Source organism: Rousettus aegyptiacus, unplaced genomic scaffold (assembly GCF_014176215.1).
Source record: "Rousettus aegyptiacus isolate mRouAeg1 unplaced genomic scaffold, mRouAeg1.p scaffold_m13_p_12, whole genome shotgun sequence".
NCBI lineage: Eukaryota > Metazoa > Chordata > Mammalia > Chiroptera > Pteropodidae > Rousettus > Rousettus aegyptiacus.
Window position 1 is genome coordinate 19638785 of NW_023416287.1, and position 20210 is coordinate 19658994.

A 20210-nucleotide genomic window follows, 5' to 3' on the forward strand; every position below is an offset into this window, starting at 1 on the left:
GGTTCTTCCTCTGGTTCTTTGCCTGACCAACTCCTCATGTTTCAGGTTCTAAATAAATGTCATCTCTTTGGAAAGCCCTCTCTCCTTAACCTCGTCTAAAAGAGACCTTCTGTCGCTTAACAGCATCCAGAATATTTATGTGAAGATGCTTAGCACACTTTGCAGATAAGGAGCTTCACAATTTGCAATTAGGCGTTGTGTTTGTGTCTTTGTTTGCCTTGTAAGCTCCCAGAGGGCAGGGAGGGAGTGTGTTTGGAGCCTCTGGCATGGTTATGTACTGGAGGGTTGCCTGATGAGGGGGTGAGAGGGGATGAGAATCCAGCCCTACTTCACTGGCCCGCAGTTTGCCGTGGTGCTGGCTGTGTCTGCCCGGAGAGGGCACCTCTCCCTCATTTGCACAGAGGTGCGTGTGGGTGCCATGTGAGTCAGCAGCAGTCTCGGTTGTGTCCGTCTGCGTTCCCCAACACTCACTCTAGCGTGGCTCCAGGATCCCCAGGGTTTCTCACAGAAGGAAAGATTCCCATTTGGCTTATGGTAAAATGGATACCACTCTAGCCCTAGGACGATTCTGTCCTTAGCCTACCCACCCCTACTTTTGCCCCTCTCTGAGCCCCAGTTTTCCCATCTGTAAATTGGGCTTTTTCTCCTATTACCCTCCAGGTACCCCCTCAGTGCCCTCTTAGGGTGAACTCTATCTGTGCCCATTATTCAGAAAGGACAGCAGAAGGTCGCAGGGTCAATGGGTGAGGACCTGGATGAGGCCGGGACTGCCTTACCTGCTCCTGCAGCTCCACAAAGGTGGGTGGGGGTTCCTGGCCTCCCGTCAGCTCCTCCACCCTCTCAGGCCTAGGAGCAGCTCTTATATGTCCACGACAGCTCTGGGGACACAAAGGGGACATAGCCGCCAGAAACCCGTCAATGTGTCATGTCAGGAGCAAATTGCGGTTTTCCCTGCGGGCCTGGGCTAAGCCTTCCTTCTGAGGGGAGAAAGCGGGGGAAGTGGGAGGGGGCTGGAGCAGGTGCGCGGCAGCTTCCTCCCCCAAGAACTAGGGGTAGGGGTGGAGCATTCAGCCCACTATGAGGTCTCCCTCTAGGATTCCTTAAGGGCCACCCCACTGACACAGAATCCACCCTGCCTCCCCACCTATCCCAACTAAGGCCCAGGGAGGGAAGGAAGGAGCTTAATGCTGCTGGGTCTTCTAACCTTCTGCCAGCCCCGACCCAGGCTTGGCATGGAGATGGTTCTGGGGACTGGAGAAAGGAATTCTGGGCTGACTTGGGGGAGGGGCACCAACTCTACCTCGACCTCCCAAGTCTCTCTGGGCTCCAGAGCAGACTGTTCTGTCCCCTTCCTGTGGCTGGTGTAGATTATGGTGAAGAGAAATTCATTCATTCATCTATTTATTTATTCTTCAGCGAGCATTTATAGAGCACCTACTGTTTGCTAAGTGCTAAGAGTACAGCTATAAACAGAAGAGACAAATCCCCTGCCTTGAAGGAGATGACCAGTAAAAATATGATGCAATTAAAAATTTTTCTAATAGTTACATTCTTTAAAAGCAAAAAGAAACAAGTGAATTAATTTTAATAGTATAATTTATTTAAATCAATATATCCAAAATATTATTTAACAATTAACCAACATAAAATTATTAATGAAATACTCTATGTATCTTTTTTTCTCATGCTGAGTCTGAAATCCACTGAAAGGACAGCAAATTTGGACTCGCCACATTTCAAGCATTCAGTCTCCTCAATGGCTTTTGGCCATCGTATTAGACAGCACAGCTCTAGCAGAAACAGATAAACACATGATACAGTACATCAGAGGCTGATGACAGAAATAAATGAGTGTGCTGGGGGTGTGCAGTTTTTAACGTGGTGGTCAGGGGAGGCCTCATTGGAGCAGGAGGAGAGGGAGTGGACCAGGTGGACGTCTGGGGAAGAGTAAGGCCAGGCAGAGGGAAGTGCAAAGGCCCTGAGGTGATGTGTCCAGGAACCCTAGGGAGGCCTGTGTGGTGGAGGGCAGTGGGAGACCTGGGACAAGAAATCAATGAGCCTGCAGGTTACTGTACAGACTTACGGACTTTGGCTTTTATCTACAATTCTTCTGCAGGGACTGGCTCATGCATCCCCTCCTCTAAGAAGCCCTCCTGATCCCTAAGCTGGCTGTGATCTCACCACTCCCTTGGATTTCCTCTCCCAGAGTCTGTGACATGCCTGCCTATAACCATGTTTCTGCATCTTTGTGGGTCTGTCTCTTCCATGTGACCCTCAGCCCTTGCCCGATGAGATGGGAAGGAAGGATGGTATTTGCCTCACTTACCGCATAACCTCAGAACCCCCAACAATGCAACATCCATCCTGGCTTTAGAAACTGAGTCAAGTTCTTCAACCACATCATACTTTTTTTAAAAAAAATAAACTTTTTAATTGAAATGTAAAGCACATACAGAGAAGACCAGATCACAAATGTACAGCTCAATGTACTTTCACAAACCCAGTACTCTAGAAGGCCCCTGGTGTCCCCTCCAAGTCACTGCCCACCAAGGGTAGCCATAGTCCTGACCTCTCGCACAGTGGATGGGCCTGGTATGTTCTTGAGGGTCGTAGAAATGGAATGGCACATGTGTGGTGTTCTGTGTGCAGCTTCCCTCACACTCAGTGTCTATGAAATTCACTCACATGTGGGGGGCAATGATTTGTTCTTTGCTGTTTACCACTCTAGCACGTGAGCACACGACAGTTTGTTATCCGTGCTCCTGTCTAGAGGCACCTGGGCTTTCCGGTTGTTGGCTATGATGAATAAAGCTGCTACGAATATTCTTGCCGAGTCTTTCTGTGGACACACGTTTTTGTTTTCACTTCTCTGGGGTAACCAGCCAGAAGCAGGGGTGCTGGATCATAGTAGTGCATACACAGGCTCAACGTTCCCAGATCCTGCTGCGGCTCTTCGAAGCGGGTCTGCCGCTGGGACTCTGCCAGTGGCCTGGAAGGTCGCTGCTGCTCCACGTCCTTGCCAGCACTGGGTATCACCAATATGTTTAAGGTGTTTGTTTGAGGGAGGAGGAAGGAAAATTAGCACTTAGTATTTCTTGAGCACTTACTGCCTACAAGGCACTGGCACGTGTGAATCTGTATAGTCACCACAAAGGCCCATGAAGTTAGCACTGTCATTATCTTATGCTTGGGGAGCCACAACTCTGCAAGGGGAAGCCACTGGTCTAAGGTCGCACCGGGGTCCAGCCAGGCCATCTGACTCTAACACTCGTCATCTTAACCACTGCCCAGCCTAGCCTCTGGGAAGGGAGGAAGATGCTACTTAGTTTCTGACCTGCTTTATCTTCCCCAATTCCTCTAGACCCCACCCCAGAGGGGACTCTGACTCTCACTCTCCAGGCACCTGCAAGTCCCCTCAGACACTGAAGCTAAGTCAGGGATCGGGCCTGCCCATGGGAAAGGATTAATGAAAAAGTGCGTCTTTGCAACCCTGACTCAACAGGTCAAGGATAGAGGGCCTGGGAACTGCCCTAGTTAGCTGCTCTAGCCTCCAGGACAACTGAAGTGCAGCCCTTTTGAGATTCCTGGTGACAATTTTGGGGAGCCAAGGAAGGGATGAGAGCAGGGGAGGGACTTGATGAGGAGAACTATCCTGGACATTAGCTCTCAGAACAAAAACTATAGAGCTGGAATTCCCAGGTTTAAATCCCGACTCTGTTACTCACTATTGAGTGACTTGCCTCACAGAGCTGCAGTTTTCCCATCTGCAAAATGGACTGATCCTAAAGGTGCCTACCCTCACCTGACTGGTCTGGCGGTGAGGACAGGTATCCTGGAAATGGATTTGCAGGCATCAAAGGAGGGGTACCAAGAATACCAGAGAAATTCAGAGATCCCTGGGAGACCTTTCCAAAGCTACCTGAGCTGGGAAGGGAGAAGTAGGGTGGCTGGTGGCTGGTGTGGACACAGGTGCTGGGCACATTGTGTCATCTTCATCTTTCCAGGTGTGGGCTGCTTGGCAGGACCCTGAGGGTCGATAGCTGTGGGCCCAGGATCAAAGACTTGGCTCTGTTCCTTTTCCACTCTATGACCTTGAGCCAGTCACATACTTGTTTGGCCCTCGGTTTCTTTAAAGGAGGATGATGCACCCCACTGCTAAGGGTGGTGTGAAGGAACAAGGAGGAGACGTGGACTCAGTCAGACAGGGTTCAAGTCCTAGCTCTACACAGGTGTGTGTCCTTGGGCAGGTCACTTCATCTCTCAGGGCTACCACTTCTTCATTTAGGCTTGGGAGAATCTTGGAAGATGAGCAGGGCCCACAGGCACAGAACCACCATGATTGCCTCCCCAGGGGGAGGAGTCACAGAGCAGGGCTTCCCTTGCCAGCCCAGCCCCCATGTTCTGCCCAGGGTAAATCTGTGGTAATTGATTCTCATTTTTACAGATTGGAAAAGTGAAGTTCAGAGAGGAGCTATGTTTTGTCCAAGGTCACATAATGTGTCGCTGGTTGCATCAAGGTGAGAACCCCGGACTCCTGACTCTCACAGCTATGTGCCTTGGGCCTGGGGAGGGTGGCGAAGGGGCTTTAGGTGGCCATGAGCGTACTGTGTGAACACCCAAGGGCAGAACAGGGGGAGTGATGTGGGTGGTTCTGACCTGCCTGGGTTGGGCATCAGCCACCCATGGATTACCTAGGCGTCTGTATTTGCCAGGCTTCTCTCAAAGCTGCCATTGTCCCAGAGCCAGGGAAATGATGGGTGATGGAATTAGGCCCAATGGTGAGGGACAAGGGGACGATCCTGGCACCTGGGCCAAGGCAAGGGTGTCCTCCTTCCTCTGCAGGATGGGCTTGAGCCAGGCTATGATAGGACCGACCTGCCAGGGCACCGTGGGCTCTGGGAGCACTGGCCTCCTGACCAGGCCTCTGGCCACACCATACCACCCACAGACACTTTTATGTCCTCAGACACAGATCCCTAATATATATGGCTACCACTCCAGTAATTTCCAGGGCTAGAGTACCAACTGATCATAGAGGCCTCTGATGTACATTTCTTTTTCAAAGTTATGGGTTATTATTATTATTATTATTATTATTACATTTTAATAAATGATACTGATTTCAGGATTGTATAGAATACACTTACTTTAAAATGTATTTTTAACTATATTATGTATAAACATACATTTACTTGTAAAAGGAGTCGATTTAAAGAATAGGATCAGGATCAACTCCAGGAGAGGAGATAGGGCAGATGTGACAAATTTTGAGAGCTGATCCTTATAAGAATGTCGTCTGTGAGACATGGAAACATCCTCAGCTCAGATGACGTATGAGTGAACGGGGGAGCATACAGACACCGGAAACATGAATGGATACTAGAGATCTTTTCACGCACGAACCTCCACAATTGGACAGCATGTCTGCATAGACACCCAGGTTGCCCTGATTCACAGGCTGTTTATACACTGATAGCTGCTCGAAAGTGTACACGCTGGCACGTGATGTTGCACAGTTAACTTCCTACCCTCGATTCCAACGCGCACATGCCTGTGGCTAATATTTATTGAGCATTTACTGTGTGCTGGGCACTGTACCTCGTGACGACCCTGCGGAGTTTGGTACTGTTATCATTCCCGTTTTATGGGTGAGGAAACTGAGGCTCAGAGAGTGAAGTGACTCACCCAGGGCACACAGCAGTGAGGAGGCAGAGCTAGGATTGGGACCAAGGCAGACTGGCTCCAGAATTCCAAACCCATCTCTGCCTCCTGATGTACAAGGTGGTCTTGGGCCAGTTGTCCCACTTCTCTGAGCCTCAGTCTCTGCATCTGTGAATGGGGACAGTCCTCATCTCCCTCAACTGTTGTGAGGATTAAGGGAGGTGACACAGGAAAGGACCCCTGGGAGCACACTGGGCTTTCTACAATCTTCCTACGATAGGGCCATCCTTAAGTTACCAAGATTTGGGGGCAAGTGGCTAAGGTGGGGTGAGAAGAGTTTTGATAGTTGCTAAACTCCTTGGGCCAGGGAGTTGACCTTGTTGTGCCTTAATTTCCTCAGCTATAAAGTGGGAAGGCAAGGTTGCCCTCCCCACACAGGATTATTGTGTGTGTTAAATGAGCTGGTACAAGTAAAGCCCTGAGCATAGCATTTAGCAGGTACTCAATACAGGTTCAAGCTTGCCTCCAAGCTGTGACCAGCTTTTTTCTGACCCCCAAGCTGGTCTTACACCCCAAAACCCACCAAAAGGGAAACAAAAAGTCACACATTAATTTACTACAAATAACGAGGTCGAAACAGTAGTTGTTTGTGGAGGCCTTTTTTCCTTTTTATTGCCAAGACCCCAGCCCAGGCCTGCCCTGCTCACTCCTTGTCAAAGGAATCAGCCAGCGGTGGTAGGGGGCCCAGTCCACCCAGCTCCAGTCAGAGGCTCTTCCATGGGGTGCGGCCAGCTGGTGGCATGCAGGCAGCTGGCAGGCGAATTCTGCTCTGGTCAGCCTAACTTCAAGTCCAGCACCAGGGCATTCTGGCAGGAGGCAAAGGACCAGATGTAAGTGAGGGAGCCACTCAGGCACAGGATGGGATGAACCAGGGTGGTGGCCAGAAAAGGAAGGCAGCATAGTGTTTAAGAACAGGGAATGAACTAGACTCACCGGTGACCCTTCACCTCGCTGAGCCTCAATTTTCTCAACAATCAATTGGAAGCAAGCACCACCTCTACCTCCCAGAGTGGAGAGATTGAACGAGCGAAATGCACATTTAATGCTCTGGCACAAGCCTTGGCATGCGATGTAAGCTAATATTTACTGAGCACTAACTGAATGCATTTAAGTGAATTATCTCAAGAAATCATCACAACAGCTCTTTGAGGTCGATACCAATAGCATCATTCCCATTTTCAATGTAAAAAATAGAGGCATAGAGAAAGATGAAGTAATTTGTCCAAGGTGGCAGGGAAAAAAAGTAGCAGAATTCATGTTTCCCTCTGGGGAGCCCCTGGCCAAGAAGAAGAGGTGTGGGTTTTGAGGGGTGGGATATTGCTCAAGGGATTGGCAGGATTGTACTGATGGCTAGTGCCCTCCCCAACCCAACTCCCTTCAGGCTGAGAGAGGCAGGCTTTTGCTCATCACTCATTGGCCAAAAGTGTTGACTGACATGGCCTTCCCCAGCTCCTTTCCTCACCTCTACTATGTCCAGCTCTGCCAGGTTATAATTCATGTCCAGAAGGTCTGGAAGCGGGAACCCAACTTGGAGCACATCTGGGAAATACAGTAAGAGTCATTTTAGCCTGCCTGCTCTGCAATTGATTAAGGTGTGGCTGCCTGGAGCAGAACAGTGGGGAAAAGAGCAGTGATTGATTCATGATGTCTGCCAGCTGCCCAGGCATAGAGAGTATAGGCCAAATCACCATGTATATATATCCCAGGTCTGGGTCAAGATATGACTCATAGTGTGGGATCAATGGTCCCAAATTGTGGCAGGGGCCTTTATCCTCAGAGAGGTGACATTAAGACCACATTATTCTCAAGGATTCATCAATAACCATTTACTCCCTTTTCAGCTTCTCCCTCCTAAGGTTAGTGAAGGGGCTTTGAGACCACCCAAGTGGCATCCCTTCCTGTTTAGAGCACTTCTTGGCACCAGCAAAATCAAAGCCTGTTTGGCAACCTTACCATTGACAGCTGGGATGTAGGCTTCTTGGAGAAAATCAGTGATAAAGCCAGTCAGTTCCTTCTCCTGCAGGAAGAGAGAAAGAGAGAAAATACCCACATCCCATCATTCAATTCCATTCAATAGATTTTTTTAGCCTTCACTCTAACTGAATCTTGGGACCACAGGAATAAATATTAGAGATATCAAATCATTCAGCTAATATAAAAACTAGGCTTAACCCTGTCTGACTGTAGATTAATGCCCTTGACTTCTGCTTGGTCCCTGTTCGGGTGACATGTGGGTCTTGGGTCATGGCACAAGTATGGGGGAATTCAGGAGATACTGGGTGTTTTGTGGAACCTACTGCTGCTTCTACAGAAAACTCAATGGCTTTAATTCACTACCTCTCTGTACCTCAATTTCCCCATCTGTGAAAATGGAATATAACAGCAACTACTCACAGGGTTTCCATGAGGGTTCAATGAGTTTGAAAAAAGCAAATTACACATAGTAAATGCTCAGTAAGTTTGTTGCTGCTGTTGTTGTTGTTGTTGACACCTATTGTGTCAGGTTCTGTATTGGGCTCTGAGGCTACAGAGACTAATAAAAATGACAGCTGGGTCAACCAAGCCAGCTCAGGCTGCTGCTATACAAGACAATGTTTTAAAATCAATCCAAGGAGATGTCCAGATTCTATTCAGAAAAGGAAACAGGGACTCAAAGAAGCTAAGTTACTTTCCTAAGGTCACACGGCAAGTCAAGAGCCCCAAACCCCACAATGACCTGCACTATTTACTCTACCTCCATTTCAGGGTCCTTTCCAGCAGTCCCAAGAGAGAATAGGCCCAGTCTTACCAGACCACACAGAAGCACTTACATCAAAGGCACCAACTGATGAGGACTTCCGGGACAGGCTCAGTAAACTGTGAGAGGAGGAGACAACAAAAGGATGAGGGCTGTCAGAGCCACTGCTCCTGGCCCTGGAGAAAGAAGATCTCAAACACTCCAACCCCTTCTTGATGCTTTCTAACCAGGTGTGCATAAGTTTTTGCTTGCATGCTACCTTTGATGGGGCACTCGAAATCTTTCATTATAGCCCATTCTGTTCCCCATAGCTCAAATCACCGCCTCCTCTACTGGTCCAGACTCTTCCCTCTGGGACCCCCAGTCTATTGCTCCTTTCCAAGGCTGGGTATGCAGATATTAGTAGCCCAAAAAGTTAGTCCCAGATTCTTGCAGGACAGAGTTAGGATCCCTTACCCAGCTCAATTCCCTGCACAGTCTCCAGTAGGCACTAATCCATGTTGGCACCAGAACAGGCCATATGATGGTCATCTGGTGGCTTTATCTTCCCAACATCTATTCTTATTCCAGTAATGGACCCTCCATTTTCCACTCTTGTTCCAAGGCATTCAGATGAACCCAGAGCCCCCAGTGTGAGTATATGACCCAGGCCTGGCCAAATAGAGCATTCTATCTCTTAAGAGATTGTGAATAACTTACGGTTGGTCATGTGATCCATGGTAGACCAATGAGAAGCAGCCTTAGTAATTTTATTAGAACCATCAGACAAAAGGCCTCTCTTGTTGTTGGGGTCACTTTGCTACCACCTGGGAAGAGGCCGCTTGAGAATCTAGCCAACAAAGTGGACAGCAAGAGCCAACGCAGGATGAAGACAGATCCTTGAGGACTTTATTTGCACACCTAGATCTAGCCATGCCTGAAAGCAAGTCTGCCTCTAGAATTTTAATTATGAGCCGAAAGATTTCCTTTGGAGCTTAAGTCAGTTAACGTTGAAACTGTCTCTCGCAACTGAAATAATCCTGGCCTAATACAAATCAGATCAAAGATTAAGGCAAATGCAAAAACGAGTAACTGAAGGTAAAGCTAGGATGTTGAAGTGGGATAATGAATATAATGTAGGTAGCCAGTGCCTCACATATAGGCAGAGCTCTATAAATGTTAGCCGTTATTAGCATAAGGAAAGGCTTCCCTTCCCTTATGAAGGGGATATCATCCGAGCTGAGTGCTAACTGATAGGTGGCATTTGGACAGCATGGGCAAAAGCCTATTAAATAAAAAGAGGCTCATGAGCACACGATTAGACTCATTGTGCAGGACCCTAATGAAATAGTAGGAGCAGTGTGGGAGAATTTGAGAAAAGGCTTCAATGCCAGGCTAAGATTTGAGAATAGATCATGCGGACAATGGAGTCTGTTGAGGATTCTAGAGCAGGAATAGTAATCAGAGCAGCCTGGTATGTAGGTTATGTTGGATGGATCAGGGAGAAACCCTGGAGCAGGAGAACAAATGCTACTGATAATATCCATGCAGGGGTACAGGGATGCCAGTGTGGGCAGCAGACTCCTACCTGTCCAGAGAGGTAGTCATCTGCAGCCGGTTCTCATGCACTGAGTACTGAATTTTCAGGTTGAAGTGCTGGCATGAGGGAAGTAGGGAGAAGGCAATAGGCACCCCCAATCAGGGCTGGTAAAACCAGAGTCTTTACCATCTTCCCAGTACCTTCACTACTGCCAAGACAACATAGGTCTTCCTCTCTGCCCATCATACCTTCAGAAACTGAACCTAGCAATCTCCTCATGCCCCCAGTCCAGCCTCTTCATCCATCCCTGTACCTGGCCCAGGGCAGCACCCTCAAAAATACCTGGCAGGTCTGTAGATTCCTGCACGCACCATGTTATTGCTCCTGGCCTTTGCACACCCTATAACCTCTGCCTGGAGTACCCTCCATCACCAGTCTCCCCAACTTCAACCCCTTCCCTGGCAGAGGAGGCATCACATCCTCTGAGAAGTCCTCTTTGATTTCCTAAAACTGACTTTGGGTTCCCATAGTTCCCTAGTTAATCTCATTGCTGCCCTTATAGATGCTGATAAAGGTTGGAGGATGGGAGGGAGGGAGAGGAAGCAAAGGAGGGAGGTTAGGGAAAGGAAGGACTAAACTATTGACCCTCAGTTTGTTGATCTTCTAGCCATTCGAAGGTTCAATGTCACAGCCAAGGATCAGACATCAGGTGACAAGGTCTGGGAGGTTAGGACAATTGAGATTAACTAAGAACCCTTCAATCCATTAATTGACTACCAACTAAAATGCCACATTTCAAAAGGTTAGGCCTGAATGGGGAACAAATTCCACTCACAGTTTCCAAGAGAAAGAGGGACACAGGAGTCTTGCCCCGCCGCCGAACAGCAAACATCTCCAGTGTGCCGTGGAGGTGCAGTAGACTCTTGCCTGCCTTCATGGTCACCTTGGAGGGCTTGTTTATCCTGATCTGGGTCACCATGCGCTTCGACTTGGGATAGGCCTCAGCAACCTACAGAAACCAGGAAACTCCCTCAGACTGGTGGCTTCAGTTGAAACCAGAAGTTCATCATGAAATAGGTGATTCTACCTTGGGCACAAGAAGTACGACATGCAAAGGCTGGGATATGTCTATCAGGAAATAAAAGGAACAAAACAGGTAATCTGACTTTTTCTGTATTGGACATAAACATTACAATGCACAAATGCTGAGCTGTTTCTATGCTGGACCCAAAGGATACTCATGGAGAAGGTGGGATGATTCTACATTGGACAAAGGAGATGTGGCATTGAAAAGCTGCCTCCCAAGTCCCTTGTCCTTTGACTGGAAAACAGGGCAGAGCAGGACATAATGATCATGGGTAGTCAAGGCACTCACCTGAGGGATGAAGCCTGCCAATGTATTAGTGGTTTGTGGGGGCAGCTCACCAATCTACAAATGAAAGTCAAGGTTAGGATTACGGAAGCCTTCCCTGACCCCTCCTAACATCACCTTATAGAGATAAGGTGTGCCTTCTGAGGTTCTCTTCATCAAAACACTATCACTATGTAATTAAGTAAATAATAAACTTCTGGGTAGCCCAGAGTGTGGCTCACACATTCCAATGCCCATAGCTCCTAGTACAAGGTCAAATGCTGAGAAAATGTTTTTGGATAAAAAGTGGGGAGATAGATGGGAATGAATGGATGTAATGGGTGAGGTGGGTAAGTGGAATTCATGGATAGATAAATGGATGGGGGAATGGATAAACAGGTGAGTGGGCAAGTGACTGGGTGGCTGGGATGAGTGCGTATGAAGGAAAATGAATGATAGATCAGCAGGTGGATGGGTAGGTAGAATAATGAAAAGAATGATACATGAGATGATAGGTCAATGGGAAGAAGGTAGAATTGTATGATAAATGGGTGAAAGAATGGATGATGGATGGATTAATGGGTGTGATGATGGATGGGAAGGTACATGGATGGATAGTGGGTGCAGGGATGGGAGGATGAATGAATGGATCAATGTGGCTGGCTGGCTGGCTGGCTGGCTGGATGGATGGATGGATGGATGGATGGACGGACGGATGGATGGACGGATGGATGGTAGGATGGATGAGCAGAAGAGTAGAAAGATGGATAATTGAGAGTTAAGGCAGGTATATGAGTGTTTGGGTGATAAATGGAAGATGCATAGCTTCACTCATTCAGTAGTATCAAGTCATGATCTAGATGTCGTGTGGATATGAATGAATGGATGGATGCTAGCTAGAAGGATAGAGCTTAAGGCATGAATACATGGAAGTGAGGTAGAAGGATGGGTGTGTGATGACTGGATAAAAGGAAGGTAAATGGATGACCGATGCACGAGAGTTGTAGGTAGATGAATAAATAGCTGGTTGTATGGACAGGTGAATAGATGGTTGAGTTGGTGGTCACATGAACAGAGAGATGATAGATGATGAGGTAAACTAATAATAGAAACATATATCAATCTCAGCATCTCCCAGTTCTAGTGTTGCCCACAACCCCAGGATAATTCTCAGAATAGACACACCAGGCAGGGACTGTCATCAAAGGGGACAGAGGCAGATGAGGGCAGATGGCCCTGGACAGCTCACCATCTTATCCTGGACATTCAAATCAAGTGACTTCTGCAAAAGGGCAAGCTCTGCTGTGAGGAAGGAGGCTGAGAGCAGCAGCTGTGAGGAGCCTTCAGCATAGTCATCGAGGAACTCGGGGGCCTCCTCCGTCTCAGCAAGCTTGATGGTATTGCCCTTTGGCTGCTGCACCACAGGCTGTGGGACAGTAGAAGAGAGAAACTAGGCCTTGGCCATGAAGGACAGTGGCTGGGGAGTGAGTCTCAGTCTTCCGAACTAACAGCACTCAAACCAGCCCTAAGATAGCAAGTCATCAGATGTTAGAGCCAGAGCAGGCTACAGTGGCTCAATGCTCCCAAGGTGCAGATGGGTAGACTGAGGCCCAAGAAGATAAGGAAGTCAGTCACTAAAACACTGGTGGTTCCTCCTATGACTGCTTAAGTAACCTCAGTTAATCTGACTCTGGCTGGTTGAGCCCACATTTATACAGAATGTTTTCTCTTTCTCAGGTAAGTAGAATATAATATGGGGCCTGTAAGAACCATACCATAGGAAGACTTTGCATGGAGATAACTTTATGAGATTTTTCTTCCTGGAAGATGCATCTCACCTAGTCACCTGGGGCTCTGGAGACCTGCCACCAGCTCACAGTAGGACCCTAGCCAAGCCTTACCTCCTCCAGGCCTCAGAATTCCCATTTATACAATGGTAGAGTGTAACTGTGTGAGCCACTTATTGGGAGAAGCAAACAGCTTTGGGACTTCGCAATTCTAGAAATCAGCTCAGTTCAAGTTGGGAGCAGAAAGAAGGAGCGAGCCCCAATGTCAAGGAATACTCTCGATATGGTCCTATTCTGCAAGGGTTTGAGCCCCAACCCCCGCCCCACTCCCCCACCCAATCCACAACCCTAGACAGCCTCCATCACTCAGGCCAGAGACCCTGAGGCCTCAGGCCCCTGGTGACCACCCCTGGTGCTTACACTGAAATCCACTTGGATATAGTTGGCTGTGGTGGTCGGTATGGATGTCAGGACATACTTAACAGTGCCCATCTGGCCTATAGGCATGGCATCTGTGCAGAGAGAGGTTCCACTCAGAGAGGTGCCAAACCTGGGGCAACCTAGGAAGCTGGCACAAGCTAGCTGCTACCTGACCTTACCCTGGGTGCCAGGAACCCTGGTGCTCTGTTCAACCCAAGGCAAATTACTTAGCATCTCTGGGCTTCAGTAATTTCATCTGTAGAATGGAGGCAATGGTGCCTGACCTGGAAAATCATGCCTCCTCCCATCACTCTGCAGGCACAAAGCTGGAGAGTTCACCAAGGGTTGTCACAGCTCAGTTCTCACCATACACTGGCAGTGTCAGGATTATCAGTTCTGTTTTACTGATGAGCAAACTGGGGCTCGGAGGAGTAGAGTGACTTGTCCTAGACCACGCTGCTGGGCACATGAATCTATATTCTTCATTTCTAGCCATTGGGCTTTCCCCTCTCCCATACTCAGAAGCCCTGTGGACCCCGAGATGATGGAGGCTGTAGATACTCTTGGCAAAGGGAAGAGGTATCACCACCGTTAGGATTGCTATTCGGGGTGCAAGGTGTGGGGATGAGCCCACAATGGGGCTGTCCTTGGAGTCCGGGAGCATGATGAATAGAAAAATGGATGAAGGGGCTGAGAGGCAAGGACCCCAGAGCCCCTCAGGGCTTCGGGCTTCCCATCTGGACAGTGAGGGGATGGACCATGACCTCAAACCTCCTCTAGTCCCAAGGCTGGGATGGGAGCTGGCACTTGAATTGAGAGTAGGGTATCAAAGTCCACCCATCCTAATATCCCCACGTGTGAGCGAGGCATGGCTAGTACTACTCACCATTCATGTTGGCCCACTTCTTGTTCACATACACCAACACTGCATCAATGGCTGGGCACATCTGGAAGCAGAGAAGGCGCTGGGCTGAGGGGGCCCCAGCATGATGACCTCACTCCTCACAGCTGGATAGTACTCCACGGGGAGTCCCAAGAGCCCTGGAGGGACAGGGACTAGAGGGTCAACTGAGGCTATAGTCATATAGAAAGTCAATGGCAGAGCATGGACTAGAATTCAGATCTCTTGACCACAGCTCACAAAATCAGGGAGGACTTATTCCACAGTGACTGAAAATCTGGGCAGGGTTGGGAAGCTATGATGTGCAGGCTGCCATGTCCTCATCAGATACTATCAGTCAATCAGGGTCAGCACCTGAGATAAAATGCACCTGCCAGCCCTTGGTCTAAGCACTCACACAGACAAGGGGTAGAGGCTTGCTCTGGGCACTCACCAGGGCAGGGAGAACTTTGTGCAGGGTGCTGTCCAGGAACTTGTTGATAACATTAGGCAACATGCTGGATGCAGAGGATGGGGACAGAGGCACAGATGGCAGGAGGTTAGGCACAGGACAAACAGGGACATGGGCAAGGAAGTGCAATGGCTCAGGAGGTGGGACGCCGGGCCAGGGTGACAATGTGGACCCAGCCTTCCTCCCCAGCCAGAGGGCCACTCACTTGCTAGGAAGATTAGTCTTTACGCTGCCCAGGATGACCTCACAGCCCTCACTCTTGAACACGGGGAGGCCTGTCTCCTCATCCTGCAGAAGCCGGTTGGTGGCTGTGATGTTCAGGACCACAGTGATCTCCATGTTCTTACCTATGAAGCTAGAGGAGAGGGCAAGTGGGCATCATGGGCATCTCTGCCACTGTGGCCACTGACTTTGTCTCCTCTCTGCCCACATTCTCAGCAGCTCTGGGAGGGTAAAAGTGTGGGAGATCACCCCCATAAGACAGAAAAGGGGATGGGACCTGTCCAAAGTTACAAAACCAGTCTTTTCTCTCCCCTCTTGCTTTGGTGAACTCCTACACATCCTTCAAAACCCTGCTTGGCTGTCATTGTCTCTGATCCCCTTATACTGCCAAAGCTTCCTCTGTCCTAGGTTAATCATTCAGTCTGTGGTTGTCAGTGCTCATGTCTAGTTCCCACCAAAGGTAGGAACCCAGTTTGCCTCATCTCAGACCATAGCATCCAGGTGGTACGAAGTACTCAATAAATGTGTTTGGAAGGGTGAGACAAGGAAGCCGTTCTCCTTCCCTTCTCTCCTAACCTGCCATACTCACCTCTTGCCAGTAATGGTCATGCCGGTGGATACACACTGGAAGATGCCCACCCCAGGTATGAAGCTCAGTGTGATGACAGGAAGCTTCACATCCTTCACCTTCATACTGGGAGGGGACAGACATCCACAGCAATAAGAACCTGGCAGGTGAGACCTCACCAGGCCCTCAACCTGCTCTTCAATCACCTTGCTTGGGAGCCCTTGAGTAAATTCTCTATCCCACCAGGATAAGCTTGCCTTGTGAGACCATCGTGAAACACAAACAGAAGGCTGGACATGAACCATCATGTGTACAGAAAACTCTCATCATATGTAAGTTGGGACACTTGGCTGACTATGTGACCTTGGCCTGCACCCTACCTTGTGGGCTTCGGTTTCCGCATTAGCAAAGTGGGGAAAGTTGCTATGATCAGTGTTTCCCAACAGTGGAACTATTGACATTTTGAACAGGGGGGCTGTCCTAGTCGTCCTGTAGGATGTTCAGCAGCATCCCTGGCTTCTACTCTCTTAAAGGCACCAGATGCAAAGCATGACAACCAAAAATGTCTCCAGACATTGCCAAATGTCTCTTAGAGACAAAATCACCCCTGGTTGAGAACCAACAGTCTAAGATCCAGGATGACAGATCACCTGCTAACCCTGAGCTCTTGGCAGACATTGCTAATTGATCACAGTCCTATTTCCTGCTTGGTCCAGAGAGTGCCTCCCCAGTACATCATTCCAGACAGCCCCTATGAATTAATAACCCCTTAAACCACTTGCCATTGAACCAATTTGCCTCTGTTGTTAGATGATTGTTGATTCCTTTCTAGCTCTGGCTTTTAAGGATTTTTTCATTTAATTGCACGTATATTCAGTGGCTCCTGCTGCAAGCAGGAGTTGAAGTTTGACTTTTCAACCCCACTTCCTCCACCCAATATCCTTGCTCGCAACCAGGCAGGAGTTGCCCCCAGTGGTGACTGAAGCCCAGGGTCACAGAACAAGCCAGCAATAAGGCAGGGAAGAGGCCCCACACCCTGCGCTCCCACCTGACTTATCAGGTCCTGGCACAGCACTTCCCTCCACCCTCCATGATAACCATCACTCCCCTGAACCCCCTCCCCTGCTCACTCTGTGATGCCCTTAATAGGTTTCACTCCTGGTCGTTTCTTGCCCGCCTCAGCTGCCGTCTTCTCCAGGATATGACTCTCATTCATAGCACTCTGGACCTCTGGAAAGGAGCAGGGTCCAGAGAGACACTCAGCTAGGCTCCTCACTGCTTCCCCGCCCTGGGCCAATCTCTCATGCCCCTACTTGGCACCACTGCATGCCCCTGTGCCCCACCCCAAGCTGGGCAATCCAGGGACCTAGAGATGAGTCATGCCCAGCTTCTGCCCTCTTCCAGCCTTATGAGGGAGACAGTCAGGAACAATGACAGCGATGAGTGACAAGAGCCATAATAAGCTCAGGCAGCTGGAGGAACCACATGAAGGGTTTGAGCCAGGAAAAAAAGAGCTGGGGAAGGCTTCCAGGAGGAGGTGACATGTCAGTTGGTCTTTTACGGAGGAATAGGAATTTTCACCAGGAAGTAAAAGGATAAAGGGGGCTACTCTGGGCAGAGGGCACGACAAGTGCAAAGGTGGGGAAAGGGGGAAGAAAGTGGCATGGCGAGGGAAATGTGAGAAATACAGCGTGGCTTGAGTGGGGAGAAACATGAGAGAAAAATTGGAGCAGTTTGCAGGGGTCACGTCACGGAGGCCTTGAACTCCAAGTCACTAACACACCTGGATGATTAGGGAACTCATTGGGAATCTTGTTAAAATGCAGATTCTGTGCCTGAAACCAAGATATTCGGATTCCTCTGGCCTGGAGGCCCCAACCCTGAAGACACTGCCAGAAACGCCTCCATAATGGTCGCGGGTTAATTCCCAGAAAAGAGACAAATACTGAGCTGATAGAACTGTCATAAGCCATTTGCACCTGGATGTGACTTCATTTTTCTTGAACTCTTGAGCTCAAAAGTGAAAAATAAATTTTAAAATCAAGTCTCCCCAAGCAATTTTAATCTCGTATTTCATTTGCTCCTGCCAGGTAAAGACTAGTCACCCTATTTAGCATTTCTATACATTTTATATTTACAGGTGACCAAACAGCAACACAGAGAGGGTAAGTGCATTTCCTGAGGTCACACAGAAAATTATTGGCTGAGCTGGGATTTGGCTTCTGTCTGTCACCCCTACAGCCCACTTGTGGTCACCAACCCCTGCTTCTAGGGCCAAGGAGAGACTCCAATGAAGCAGGATTTCCAGTTGTGACTCCAATTTGTGGGGGGACATGGACAAGTCACCCCATTTTCTCAGGAATAATTATAACACATCGTATTATGAGAATCATGGGATGCAAGGCCGTGCAAACATAAGCAGTCGCTACGTATCTACCACCTACCCCTGTCTAGCTTCCCTGCCTCACACCCAGGCCAGCCAGCTCACCATGGTTCATGATGTCCATGCCCAACCGCAGCAGTGCCCCGGGGTCAGCTCGTGTGTGGGTCAGCAGGCCGCAGAGCACCAGACACAGGATCCGCAGCATGGCTCCACCTGTGCCATGGGGCCTGAGTTGGGTGCGGCCCACCAGGTCCTGTTACCCGTGGAGATCCCCCATGCAATAGAACAGACAGGGCCCCTTTGATGATCTGCGGGTTCCAAGAGCCTGTGAACTCCAGCCAATTCAGCAAACCTCATTACTGCCTTCCAGAGGGGTCAAAGAGTGTTAAGATTAAACACAGAGCCTCTGGAGTCACACCAGGCAGGTCACTTCTCTCTCTAAACCTCAGTTTTCTCATCTATGGGCATCATACATTCTAACCAGTCTGCACTATAGGGTTGGTGGAAGGTTCAGCTGTAGTTTTTCATGAGTTCAAGTGCAGCTCAGTGCCAGGCAATGCTAGAGCTGCAGAGGAAACTCCAACCTGGTCCTGACTCAGGGAACTCCCACTGCAGTATGGGAATGCAGACACCTCCTGGTCCCTCCACCCTGACTCTATAGCCAATGGCATCCCCCACTTCCTCCAGCTCAGTCTCATTTTCAGAAATCTCAACTCACAGTCCCTTAAGGCCCCTTGAGACATCGCCTCACTAATAGGGAAGCTGAGGCACACACCCACAGTCTCACAGCCAGTGAGCAGAGAACTGAGTAAGGACCTCACACCCCAAACTCTTCAAAGTCCCCAGGAAAGCCCCATCCCACCCCTGGACCCCCAGAAATCCCTTCCTTCTACTTACCAAGACTGAAATTCTCCCAACCAGAGGCCAAGTGCTTATTTCAGGTTTGAGCTGTGGCTGAAAGAATCAAGGAGGAGCCGCAGGGCCTGGCCTGTGACACCGGGAGAGAGGGAGTTCCAGCTAAACTCCTGCTGACAGCAGGCTCGGGCCACTAAGGGTTCCCCTGGTCCACAAACAGACATGGGCGCCTACTCTGAGCCCATGCGTGCACGCATGCATTCTTTCATTCATCTTGCATTTACTGAGTGTGCCAGGCAGACTAGGCTATAAGGTAGATATGGTAGAGATGTCCTGCTCCTCCTGAATCGTAAAAAGAAGCAATAATGGGATACTGTGCATGGGGGGTGGAGGAGTAGGAGGTGAGCAGGGAAGGACTCTCTGGAGAAGAAATATTTAGGCTGAGACACAAAGGATGAGAAGCAGCCAGTGTTTAAAAAGCCAGAAGAGACCATTCGAACCTACAATCAATATTTGCTAAATTAAAGTACATATTTCTCGCTTATCCCATTCAGTTTTTAAATATCTCTCTGAGCTTGAATATAATCATTCTTGGTGATTCCTCAAACTTTTAAACACATATGTGTGCTATGGGAATGTGCCGGGAACCTGCACACCCAATACCAAATCTCTTTGAAAATCATCCCCAGAGGGACTGTGAAGTTCAGGGTCAGAGTGACAGAACTGGAAGGGGCTTGGTGATGGTCGTCTCCAGACCCAGCTCCGTCTTCCAGTTGGGAAGCTGAGCCCTAAGACTGAACACCGCCCCTGTCCCCTCAATCCCAGGCCAGAACGGATGTCAGGTGTTAAGGCCACTCCGGGCAGAATTTTTTGCCATCTCAGTATACTAAGCGGCTTGGGGTAATGTGATCAGATGGGTGTTTCTGGGACAAACAGTCAGTGCCAGAGTTTTGTTTCTGATTGTGTTTGTGCTTTTGTCTAAGCCATCCTACCCTCTTAGAATGCCCTCCACCAGCCCATCTATAACCTGTTCATCCCTCAAGTCCTAATTTCAGCCTTTCCCTCCCCTCAACCCCCAACCGCCCCCAACCTTAAAGATCACAGTTTGAACCTGATTGTTTACCCAATCCATCCCACCCCAAGATGAGTGTTTACTGCTACTCCCACCTGCATTCTTTGCTCACACTTTTTCCCCACCTGGAGTCCCTTCCTCTCTTTCTCTAACTGGCAAATGCTCCTAGATGCACAACCTTCCCTCCATCTTCCCATCCCTGCCCCATTGCCCCAACTCAGCT

The 20210-nt window shown here is 49.1% G+C and overlaps 1 protein-coding gene across 1 annotated transcript; it reads right to left on the reverse strand.

Moving 5' to 3' along the window:
- Window positions 1–6494: 6494 nt before the first annotated feature.
- On the reverse strand, window positions 6495–18265 carry BPIFB6 (BPI fold containing family B member 6). Its single transcript, XM_016162216.2, has 15 exons — window positions 18166–18265; window positions 16808–16907; window positions 15699–15803; window positions 15093–15242; window positions 14870–14933; window positions 14422–14482; window positions 13536–13627; window positions 12578–12754; window positions 11353–11406; window positions 10813–10986; window positions 10026–10093; window positions 8532–8577; window positions 7675–7738; window positions 7184–7260; window positions 6495–6527 (listed from the first exon to the last, which is right to left on the reverse strand). Exons 1-15 carry the CDS (start codon window positions 18263–18265, stop codon window positions 6495–6497), a joined length of 1365 nt encoding a protein of 454 aa, XP_016017702.2.
- Window positions 18266–20210: the final 1945 nt, after the last annotated feature.